The following is a 12850-nucleotide window of genomic DNA, read 5'->3' on the forward strand; positions in this document are numbered from 1 at the left end:
GCTGTTTCGAGTACTCCCCCAACATGGCCAGTGCCGATAATGCCATTCTCATCGTTACTATCCCACTTCTATGCCTCCTTGAAAAAACGCTCCTGGTGATGATGGAAGAGGATGTAGCACAGGTGGAGGAGCAGGAAGAGGGATCAATTCGTAGGGTTTCCGGCCAGTCATTCACAAGTCGCTCCGAGCGTGGGTTCCTGCACCCACAAACCCAAGGTACACAATTGTCCAGCCAGGGCACAGTTCTGGAGGATGACAAGGTCGATGATGACGAGGAGGAGATGGAGGAGGAACCATGTTCACAGCAGGGTGGCACACAGACCAGCTCATGGCTATCACTGGTGCGTGGCTGGGGGGATACAGAGGACACAGACGATACACCTCCCACAGAGGACAGCTTTTCGTTGCATCTGGGCAGCCTGGCACACATGAGCGATTACATGTTGCAGTGTCTCCGCAACGACCGCCGAGTTGCCCACATTCTAACTTGTGCTGATTACTGGGTGGCCACGCTGCTGGATCCCCGTTACAAGGACAACGTACCGTCCTTAATTCCCTCAATGGAGCGTGATCGTAAAATGCGTGAGTACAAGCACACGCTGGTAGACGCGCTGCTGGTGGCATTCCCACCTGAAAGCGGGGGCACAGTTGAAGCACAAGGCGAAGGCAGAGGAAGAGGTCGCCAATGCAGCTGGGGCACCACCAGCACCTCAGAAGGCAGGGTTAGCATGGCCGAAATGTGGAAAAACGCCACAACAACCAGCACCAGCAGCTGTTATGGAATGTCTTAGCAGGAGGCAGCATTTCACCAACATAGTGGAGCAGTATGTGTGCACACGCCTGAATGATGGGTCTGCCCCCTTCAACTTCTGGGTCTCCAAATTGGGCACATGATGTGAGCTTGCCCTTTATGCCTTGGAGGTGCTGGCCTGCCCTGCAGCCAGTGTAATATCTGAACGTGTGTTTAGCACGGCAGGGGGGCGTCATCACAGACAAACGCAGCTGCATGTCCACAGCCAATGTGGACAAGCTCACGTTCATTAAAATTAACCAGGCATGGATCCCTCAGGACTTGTCCGTACCTTGTGCAGAATAGACATGTATAGCGGCACTAACCAGCCATTGTTATACTGCAGCACAATTTCTCATTCTTGTATTTTGGATATTTCGCACTCTTTTAGAGTATACCCTTATTTTAAAAAATGTAATTAAAACCAAAAACCTGTGTTGGCTACCTCGTCCTCCTCCACCGCTGCTTCCAAGTACACTGCTACGTCCAAGGCCTCTTCCAACTACACCGCTACTCCACCTCATAAATCGCTATTTTATATATATATATATATATATATATATATATATACCTAGTAGACCGGTAAAAAAAAAAAATATATATATATATATATATATATATATATATATAGTAATTATTAATTTACATTTTCTGGTGAAATTCACCAATTTTTGGGTGTATAGTACCACTGCTTTACCTAGTAGACAGGTTAAACAAAAAATAATAATTGTCAGTTACATTTTTAGTTGAAATTCAACAATTTTTGGGTGTGATGTACCATTGCTATACCTAGTAGACAGGTTAAAAAAAAATTGTCAGTTACATTTTCTGGTGAAATTCACAAATTTTTGGGTGTGAAGTACCACTGCTATACCTAGTAGACAGGTTAAAAAAAAAAACAATAATTGTCAGTTAAATTTTCTGGTGAAATTCACCAATTTTTGGGTGTGAAGTACCACTGCTATACCTAGTAGACAGGTTAAAAAAAAATTGTCAGTTCCATTTTCTGGTGAAATTCAAAATGTTTGTTTGGAGTGTAATGTACCACTGCTATACCTATTAGACCGGTAAAAAAATAAGTATTTGTCAGTTACATTTTCTAGTGAAATTCACAGATCTTTGGGTGTGATGTAGACACTGCTATACCTGCTATAGACAGGTAAAAAAAGAAAAAAAAGTACAATTTTTGGGTGAAATTCACCAATTGTTGGGTGTAATATACCCCTCCTCTACCTAGTTGACAGCTTAATAAATTTCAATAATTTTTCTTTAACATTTTCGGGTGGCAATAAACAATTTTTTTCTGTCATAGAGTAGACCCATGCTCTACTAAGTAGACAGGTTAATACATTTCACTAATTTTTCTGTTACATTCTTGGGTTGACCTTATACAATTTTAGACGTGAATAAACCCCTGCTCTGCATAGGTGACAGGGAATAAAATTTTATAAATTCTACAGTAATTAATGCACGCCACATCCTTTCATTCAACGCTTAAACTTAAAAAAGTTGTCACACTTTTATGCTTTAATAATTTCTCCCATATTTCAACTCTATAATTTTAAATTAGAAAAAAATGAATCCTCCCTTGGATGTGGTCTCTCTTTCTCACGCTCCCTCTCCGGCGTGCAACCCTGATTCCCCGCCACCCGTGATCACCATGGTAGGCGCAGAAAAGAACATCGAAAGTTAATAGAGCAGATATCAAATTGGATCGTGAACATCACAGGGACGTGCGACATGGTGGGGCAGTAAGTTTGCACATGCCTACACAAACTGACTGACAGGGGTCAGCCCCTGCAACTTCTGGGTCTCAAAATTGGGCACATGGCCTGAGCTTGCCCTTTACCCCTTGGAGGTGCTGGCCTGCCCTGCAGCCAGTGTATTGTCTGAACATGTGTTTAGCATGACTGCAGGGGGTTATCACAGGTTATATTTCCCTATGTTTTGGGGTGTACCCTAATTTAAAATAAAATTTAAAACCGAAAACGAGTGTAGGCTACCTCCTCCTTCACCGCCGCTTCCACCTACACTGCCACATCCACCGCCTCCTCAACCTCCTTCTCCATATGGACCTCGTCCTTCTAGATCAAGATTAAATAACATAAAATATGCAAAAATAAAAAATACAGTCCTGGTCAAAAGTTTAAGGCCACTTGAAAAATTTCAAAAAATCCTATTTAGCATGGCTGGATCTTAACAAGGTTCCAAGAAGAGCTTCAACATGCAACAAGAAGAAATGGGAGCGAGACAAAACATTTTTTGAGCATTCAATTTAATGAAAACAACGAATAAACTGAAACAGGCTGTTTTTCAGCTGATCAAAAGTTTAGGACCACACCTCCACAAAAACCCTAAACCCCTCCAAAACAGAAATCCAACTTCCAAACATGAACTCAGTAAGGAGTAGCTCTGCCGTTATTGTTGATCACTTCAAAAATTTGTTTCAGCATGCTTTATGCAAGCATTTCCATGAGGTGAATGGTAACATTTCTCCAAGTTGTGAAGACGGCCGTACGAAGGCCATCTACTGTCTGGAACTGTTGTCCATTTTTGTAAACTTCCTTTGCCATCCATCCCCAAAGGTTCTCAATTGGATTTAGATCTTGGGAACACGGAGGATGGGCTAAAAGAGTGATGTTATTCTCCTGGAGGAAATTGCTTGTCCTGCAGGCATTGGGTACTGTAGCGTTGTCCTGTTGAAAAACCCAGTCGTTACCACACAGACGAGGTCCCTCAGTCACGAGGAATGCTCTCTGCAACATCTGGACATAGCCAGCGGCCATTTGACGCCCCTGCACTTCTTGAAGCTCTATTGTTCCACTGAAGGAAAAAGCACCCCAGACCATTATGGCGCCCCCTCCACTGTGGCGCGTAGAAAACATCTCAGGTGGGATCTGCTTGTCATGCCAGTAACGTTGGAAACCATCAGGACCATCAAGGTAAAAAAAATTCTCATCAGAGAATAAAACTTTCTTCCACTTTTGAATGTCCCATATTTGGTGCTCTCTTGCAAAGTCCAAATGAGCAGTTCTGTGGCATTCAAGGAGACGAGGTTTTTGAAGCCCTTCAGTCTCAGATGCCGTCTGATGGTTATGGGGCTGCAGTCAGCACCAGTAAGGGCCTTCATTTGGGTCGAGGCTCGTCCAGTGCTGGTGAAATTTTTTGGGGTCTTCCACTTGACTTTTTTGTTCCATAAGCCTCAGGATCATTTAAGAATTTCAAAATGACTGTTTTACTGCGTCCCACCTCAGCAGCGATGGCACGCTGTGAGAGACCCTGCTTATGCAAATCAACAACTCGACCACGTTAAAAAAGGGAGAGTTTTTTTGCCTTGGCCATCACAATGTGTGACTACCTGACAGAAAATGACCGTGAATCCACATCTTTGCACAGATATGGCCTTTTAAAAGCATGTGGTCCTAAAATTTTGATCAGCTGAAAAACAGCCTGTTTCAGTTTAATCGTTATTTTCAATTAATTGAGTGCTCAAAAACTGTTTTGTCTCACTCTCATTTCTTCTTGTTGCATGTTGAAGCTCTACTTGGAACCTTGTTAAGATCTAACAATGTAAAATATGATTTTTTGCCTTTTTTCAAGTGGTCTTAAACTTTTGATCAGGACTGTAATAAAGTAATTTCCCTATCCACATTTTGATTCTCAGCGCTCTAGCCCTTTCCATGACATTTTTACAGTCATTTTAGTGCTTAAAAGTTTGGGTCCCCATTGACTTTAATGGTGTTCGGGATCAAGTTCGGGTCCCAAACTCGAACTTTTTTCCAAAGTTTGGCCGAACCCGTCGAACCTGAACATCCAGGTGTCCGTTACACTGTATTTGTAATGTCTTATAGAACATGTGTGTTACGACCAGTTGGTGGGATCCACTGATCAAACCAGAGAGTGTCGATTCTCTATGTCAACAAAGGGATGGCAGCTACTAACCCCTAGGGTGTTATTCAGCACTCTCACAGGAGACAGGACAGAATTCAGCTAGAGAGAAACTAAACCACTATCTACAGGATACGCTAATATGGTTGACAGCTGACTCACTGAGTCAGGCAACAGGTAATGCTCCCATAGCTCTAGCTGCAGTAAGAACCGCAGTTAGTGGGAACTGAGTACAATAGCAAACATGGTGGTGAGAAGAGGTATTGCAGAGAAGACTGAAGTAAATGCAGCACATGATAATGATGATTGTCAGAGGAAGAAGCTGAAGCATGGTCAGAGACAAGCCAGAGGTCAGAAGCTGGTATCAGGTCCAGTAGTCGATGCAAGCGGCAGGCAAGCACAATGGTCAAACAGGCTGGGTCAAGCACAGAAGATCAGAACACCTTTGCTATTACTGAGAGTATCTCAACGCTCAGGCAACTTTCTGGAAGAGGAAGCTGCTATTTAAACTTGTAACTCCGCCCAGGGGCGGGGCTGGAAGGCAGAACGCACACGCCCCTGGAAGCATAAATGACAAGTAGTGACAGGCAGGCGCCTATGGTGTGCTAGCATGGGATGGAGCGCGGAGATAGCATGGCCAGAGGATGCATCTGGCAGGCATGTCCCTGCCACATCTGGTGGAGACAGCAGCGGGCAGTGAGGCAGGAGATGCTGGGGATATGACAGGTGAAACAGTGGGAGGTATGGTAGAAGGCCCAGGCCTAACAATGTGTCATTCTAAGTGATTTTGTATTACTCTAAAAATTATCTCATGGATGGGATGTCTGGTTGAAAAGCAAATATTTTCATCTTCCTGCTAAATTATTTTAGGCCACCTCCATACGTTTCACTTGGTCTATACCTCTTCTTCCAATCTGCTTTCATAGGAAGCACTCCTTTTATATCATTTTTGAAACACATTACTGCCATCACCATCCTGATGTGTTTGTTAAATTTTTACTACAGTATTTGTTTTGATACTTTGTTTTATTTCAATTTACCTTACCTTTAACTGTGCCATATTATTGTACATTGTCCCACTGATGTGGTGGGTTTTTGTAACCAGAATATTTATCAGGATTAGTGTAAAAAGAATGAAAAACAAGAAATCACAAAAAAAACTGAAAATTGTAAGAAAGTCCTTTAATTTTGGCAATAAGAGAAAATGCATAAATCTGCTCCAATGGCTGCAATACAAGTAGAAGAAATTACTGATTACAGTTACATTTTTACAAATTTCATATTGCACTACAACCCCACGAGTTTTGTAATTCTCTATTATGTACATTATATTGAAGCATTTCATATACTTCATTTTTTTAAAACATACTTCATTATCAATTCATCCTTCATTTTACCTTGGATTGAGAACACCTTAGCAAAAGGCTTATTCCTATTTCAACATTTTTTGAATATCCACACAACATGCCATAAACATCCAACTGGTGTTGGTCCCAGAAGTAAATTCTGACCCAATCTCTCAGCTAATGTGAATGGAGCAGTGGCTGCATATGCATGACTCTCTTCATTCACTTCTATAGGAGTTGCATGCTTGGCTATTTTTGCAACTCACACAGAAGTGAATGGAGAGATCTGCATGTGTGCGGCTACTTCTCTATTCACAGTTGCTGATAGAAAAGGGCCAGAGGAACCCTGTTTGCGAGGCAGGTCCAAGAGGTGGGCCTTCCTCCTATTAGAGATTTATAGCATATCCTGTGGAATAATGCATTAAAGGCTATGCAAACCTTTTTTTATGAGCTAAAAATCTTTTTTTAGATTTTAGACAGGTCTTTATTACAAATATGGAGTCTTTTTCTCTGTACAGAGCTGAGATGCTCTACTAACAGGATCTGTATTTTCTCTCCGATCCGTCAGGCAGGTAGCTGATGGGCTCCTTATCTCTGCTCTCTGACCTTATAAACATTTATTAAATCTCAATCCTTATCTTACTGATAATAATGTGGCTTATATAAATGCTTATGACCTTTTAGTAATTTAGAGATAAGGATTATTAGATGACCAGCAGAAAGTGAAAGAACCAGTCACACAGCTAGACAAACAGTTAACCCTTTGTGACAGAATGGCTGAATATTTTTCTATTATAGACCAATTGAAAAAAAGATTTTTTAGCTCCAAGTGAGTAAAATGCGATCATAAAAAAAATTGCCTTCAAAGGAGTACATAGCCTGTAATTTTTTTATTTATAATTAGGTTGGTTGTAGTATTGCACCTCAGTCATATTCACTTGAATGAAGCTGAACTGTAATACCACATACAACCTATTGACAGGAGTGGTGCTTTTCCCAGATTTTCAAATTTTTTACAAGCCCTTTAAAAAATAAAAACTGTCATGAAGCATCTGCTGATACTATCATGGTGAAATACCCCTTGGGGTGCATGATAGCTAATGGAAGAAGAAAAAATAGGCGTGAAATACAACAAGCAGTAACACCATACCAGCATGTCAAAAATATTGCTAATGAGAGGAGCTACATCAAACCCATACGGTTTATTTGGTTGGTTCTGCCCGTATGTGGAGACAAACTTTGAGACAGAAGTAAGAAATCTTTACAGCATTTTACACTGTAAGTAAAAGTGGCTGATTTATACCATACAGGTTTAGAAAAAAAGTCTCTTACAAAATGATGCAGAAATTAGAGCAGCGGTTTTTGCAAGGTTTCCTTAACTTGAAATGCTATAATTACAAACTGCAAATTTAATTTCTTTTTACGAAAGGTGTCCACAGACCGAACCCACTTGTCTCATCCCCACTGCCGCTGCCACTGCCGCTGCCGCTTCCAGATCCACTTGGTTCATCATCAAAGCATTTGTTGCAACCGCACTGGGTGGGTTCATACACTGTCTGGCGGATCTTTGTGCTATCTGTGCATGGCAACTCAAAAGTCATGGGACGGGTTTCTGTTGCAGAACAGCAGCGGCATTGGGAAACTGGGGTCCAGAGGCTGGTATACTCTGTTTTGGAGTGACAATATCCACTACAAGAATATAATATGACCTGGAAACAAAAAGTATATCAATGTTGAGATCATGAATGTCATACAGTCAATGGAAATCACACTCAGTATAGGAATGTAGGCATTCTGTTAACAAAAAATTATATTACAAGAGGCATTGTACAAATCATTATGTCTAAGGGTCATTTAAGATTCTTATACACATTTAATGTACATTGTAAGGGCCCATGCACTCTGCTATATTACAACTCTGCAATACATGCCTATAGACTGCTGCCTCTGTACCTCTACGTGCCGGATTTCATATATTCTATCCATATATATTCTATGTTACAGACATATAGGGGGTCATTTACTATTAGAAATTTGCCTATATTAGGCATATTTCTGCGCCGCAATCAGTGTCTTTTAACCGCTCTCGCCAAATCTAAAAAAGGGGGCGTGGTGTGGGTGTGGAAGGGGACAGGCCAGCAGGCCCGTCTTATTTTTTTTTCTACTCCTGTTTTAGGGATAAAAAATGGTCTAAATTTAAGCCAGCAAGGTAGCTGACTTACATTTAGACTTGCGGTGGATGTGCCGAAGTTATGTAGAGGCCTGCACCTCTTCATAACTTCGGCAGAGCCACCATCAGCTAAAGGGTTTATTAAGAAACTCCGGTCTTAATAAATGACCCCCATTGTCTTCTACTAGCATTGCCTCTAGGAAAGATTATAGCTCTTTACAGAGGCAGCACACAGAATGTCTATGACTCCATAATGCATAACAGTAGGGATTTGATACACCCTACTATTTCAGCTATTTTTAAAGAAAACTCTAGTACAAAAAACGCCTTGGCACTCATAATATTACATTGAATAGAGGCTGTTTGATTAATCACTATACTTACGTTGGCACTGCATTTTCCTGATGTTATAACAACTTGGGTGGGGACAGGACGACAATCATCCTTCTTCTTCTCTGGAATTTGGAAAATAAAAGTATAATTTGAGTTTTTGGAGGAGTAGTTGCCAAAGCGTGATCAATGGTAAACTTGTAAACAAAAAAACAAAAAATACCTGTTCAACTACGAAAGCAAACATTAGCATTTTGCATTTTTCTAGTAAAAGACTCAACAATCTAATGTCTTGGCCAATCTGATCTAGTGGTGGCTGCAAAGCTGGCTATAGCTATAGGCCATCTCATAGCCTTCATCCATCTGCTCCAATAATCTTTGACTGGATAAAACAGGGAAACTTAGCTGCCAATACCTAACAATAGCAGAGGACATTGAAAATCCAACTTCTGAAATCTATCTTCTCCCTCAGGTCTAGAATGAAAGCCTGCTAGGCCCTCTTACAACCATTAGATAGTCTGCAGATACCTCCAAATCTTAGACGAAAGTTCGACCACATCACAAACCCATCATCTTCCAAAGCGAGTCCTTGAAAAGGTTTAAAAAATTAGCATCAATTTTTCTTTCCAGAGAACTTACCACACTTGAGCTTAGGACAGCACTGGTTGTTCTGCTGTACTGCCACTAACTGCTCATCAGCGGCACAGGTTGGTATAGTTTTGCAAGGACATTCTGCAGAACGACAGAAATTATTTAGTTTACATTTTCACTGCAAAGAATTTACAAGCCACATAAAGTTCATTAATTTTTATTTCTCCTTTCATTCGGACTTCTTTGTCGACATATTCTTCAGTCTTGAAGATTACTTCTGTTGAAAATGTAGTTGTGTAGCAAGCATTCCAGGATAGGTCATCAATATCACATTGGCAGGATCTGAGACCGGGTACCCCTGCCGATCAGCTTTTTTGGGAAGGTGATCACGGCTCTGCTTGGTATTGCAGCTCAGCCCAATTGGCTTGAAAAGAGATGACTTGCAACTAGGCCAAGTGGCTGATGTATGGTGACATCACATGGCCTAGAAAGAAGCTGAGGCAGCTAACAGCTGCTAGGCAGGGGTCTCAGGTGTCCGACCCTTGCAGATCTGATATTGCTGACCTATCCTGAGGATAAGTCATCAATATTAATCCCCAGGTAACCCTTTTAATGTATTTCAGTTATATACACTGCATGGCCAATCATAGTACAAAAAAGTGTGTTTTCAATAGCGTTTTTAACTGCATGGCCAAAATCATTTTATGTAGCTACTGTATACCTTCAAGTCAATGGGCAGCTACAGCCGAACAATTAGGGGGTGTGAGCACTGAACATGCCTAGGGCTGCATAAACACTACATACAGCCCTGGAAACACTAGTTTCACAGACCCCTGGGTGGCACGTACTCATTTAGTAGAAGATCAATCTGCTATAATTTCATTGAGAATCTCATTAATTACTATATATAACGATATCTCAATTTTACCTCCATTTGTGGATTCAAAATACATAAAGGGATGATCTGCTTATATTATTTAAAAAAAACTTACAGGACCCATCCAAGGCGTGGGTATTGTAGCCACACAGGACAAATCATCTGTCATTACTAAAAGGGGTACCACTGGCTCTGATGTCCTTGGCACCTGACCTGGAGCTAACACCTTCTGTCCCATACTTGATGCTCAAGCCTATGGAAAGGCAACTTTCCAAAATGCAGCTTCATTCCTTAATTTATTGATTGTGTAATATTTGGGGTCTACTATAAGGGGAGGCATCAATAGAAGGTATTGCACAGTGCACAAATCAACTTATGGCTAACTATGTCTCCTTTAATGCCCTTTAATCTGAAGGGCTGATCATATGATTTGTTGCTAGTGAAGTATAACACTTTCACTGAGAAAACTGGGGTTGTTGAGCAGTGCATCCCTAGCAACAAAGCTGGCAGACATGACATTATTAGTAGATACAGTATTTGGGGGGTACTATCTCTCCTTGGGGAGAGTGCTTTAATCAGCTTGAGGAGACTTATAGGCCATACATGCTCCTCTGGAATTCTGGAAAGAAAGGGATGCAAATGAGCTATTAGCATGCTCTGCTTCTGATGCCACCAGGTGTAAATCAGTTTTCCAATGAGGCAATGTTCAACCCTTTAAATAGGCCTTAAGATATGACTTGAATATTAAATAAGCCAGTACTTTCTACTCTGCAATGATGAAGAGCAATCACCCCGAAACAGCTGTCTGCAGATGAGATGCTGGCTTATTTAATATACGAGTCATGTCTCAAGGCCTATTTGAAGGGTCGAACATTGACTTATGGGATAGCTGCCTTACATCTGGTGGCATCAGAAGCAGAGCTTGTTGACAGCTCATTTGCAGCCCCTTTTTTTTCCTAGTAGCTACAGCACTAGGGGAAGCAACTCAGTAAAGTTATAGCCAATAAGCATCACAGGCTGTAGAAATAATGAGATTTTTCTACAAATAAGTTTATCATTCTGAGATCAGCTATTAACAACATTGCTGTGAACAGTAGTATCATTACTATTGTCAGTTACACTTACCGCATGTCTTGATTGGACAGCATGGGTCAAGTGGATTTGGTCGTTTAACCAGTTCTTCATAGTCTTTGCAGACCTTCGGTGGGCAGACTGTGTCCTCACAGATCTGTATATTAGCATGATAGAGAAGTATAAATCACAATATCTAGCTATTGTTACTACTGCTCATACTCATGATGTTACTAATAGGACGTCTAGTACGGATGTCTGGACATACCTGTTTTGTGCTCGAGATGATTATAGTATGCGTAGTTTCCTGTGAAAAGACACAAGACAACACAACTCAGTAAGAGGAATTACACGAGATCACAATGACTCATCACACCATCTAATGGACAGGAAAACAGAGAATGTTCTCAATATTTTCTACAATCCAAAAAGCCTGACATGTTTATGAACAATACAAGAACATAGGGCACATTTATTAAGACGATGTTTTAGACACTGGTCCACCAAAGTTATGTAGAGGCGCAGGCAGCGCCAGTTCTAAATGTGTGACAGCTTCCTAGCTGTCTGACATGTAGACCTTTTTCTACACTTGAAACAGGCACAGAAAATGGTAAATGAGATGGACCTGCCGGCCCGTCCCCTTCCCTGCCCACAATTTTAGACCTGGCGTGAGCAGGGAGAAGGCGCAGATTACTACGCAACTAGTTGTTGAGCTCCAATCTGTGCCTGAAATATGCCTAAAATAGGCGTATTTCAGCTTAATAAATGACCCCCAAATTATCACAAGAATTAGGATTTTTCAGGATTTTACAGTTTCCAGTATAGTTCTTGTTTCTTATTAATCTATGCCACATGTACAGTATATTATTGCTGTTACTGGTGTTACTGCATAAAGGTGAATTGTTAAAAAGTGATTTGGAAGCCATTCTTACAAGGAATCATGACCATAGCTAAAGTTAGAGAATGGTATTAGGGTCATTTATATGATCGTTTAGGGTACTTTCACACTAGCGTTTTTCTTTTCCGGCATAGAGTTCCGTCCTAGGGGCTCTATACGCGAAAATAACTGATCAGTTTTATCCCCGTGCATTCTGAATGGAGAGTAATCCGTTCAGGATGCATCAGGATGTCTTCAGTTCAGCCTTTTAAACTGATCAGGACAAAGATAAAACCGCAGGATGCTACGGTTTTATCTCCAGCCCCAAAAAATGAACACTTGCCTGAATGCTGGATCTGGCATTTTTTTCCATAGGAAAGTATTAGTGCTGGATCCGGCATTCAAAATATCGGAATGCCGGATCCGTTCTTATGTGCAGACCGAAAAAAATGTGAAAAAATAAATGCCGGATCCGTTTTTTCCGGATGACACCGGAAAAACGGATTTGGCATTTCAATGCATTTTTAAGACTGATCAGGATCCTGATCAGTCTTGCAAATGCCATCAGTTTGCATACGTTTTGCCGGCGACTGAACTGCTTGCCGAATCACTGTGCCGCAATTGTGAAAGTACCCTTAGATGAAACATTGTTTTCTTCCTTATTTGTGCTGAGGACTTATTACTTAGAGTAATCTGAGACAGACTATTTCTTAAAGGTGTTGTGTAATATCAGCAAATTGCATTTATTATGTACTGTAGAGGAAGTTAATACCCAGAAAATGTGACTAGATCACCGAAGTGTATATCACTGATCTAAACACGAAATGCAGTATTTATGCAGCTCCAGCTCTTATCCCTCATTCAAGTTATTCCACCTGCATAATACTGACCAAAATAATACATAATGTTA

At 41.1% G+C, this 12850-nt stretch overlaps 1 protein-coding gene across 1 annotated transcript in view; it reads right to left on the reverse strand.

The window, feature by feature from the left end:
- Window positions 1–6799: 6799 nt before the first annotated feature.
- Window positions 6800–12850, reverse strand: part of LOC122926152 (otogelin-like protein) — a 95882-nt gene continuing 89831 nt past the window's right edge. The window contains 5 exon segments of the mRNA XM_044277532.1: window positions 6800–7733; window positions 8579–8649; window positions 9164–9256; window positions 11118–11220; window positions 11332–11370. Of these exon segments, the coding sequence (XP_044133467.1) occupies window positions 7434–7733; window positions 8579–8649; window positions 9164–9256; window positions 11118–11220; window positions 11332–11370 (606 nt within the window). The 3' untranslated portion in view covers window positions 6800–7433.

Source organism: Bufo gargarizans, chromosome 2 (assembly GCF_014858855.1).
Source record: "Bufo gargarizans isolate SCDJY-AF-19 chromosome 2, ASM1485885v1, whole genome shotgun sequence".
NCBI classification, from domain to species: Eukaryota; Metazoa; Chordata; class Amphibia; order Anura; family Bufonidae; genus Bufo; species Bufo gargarizans.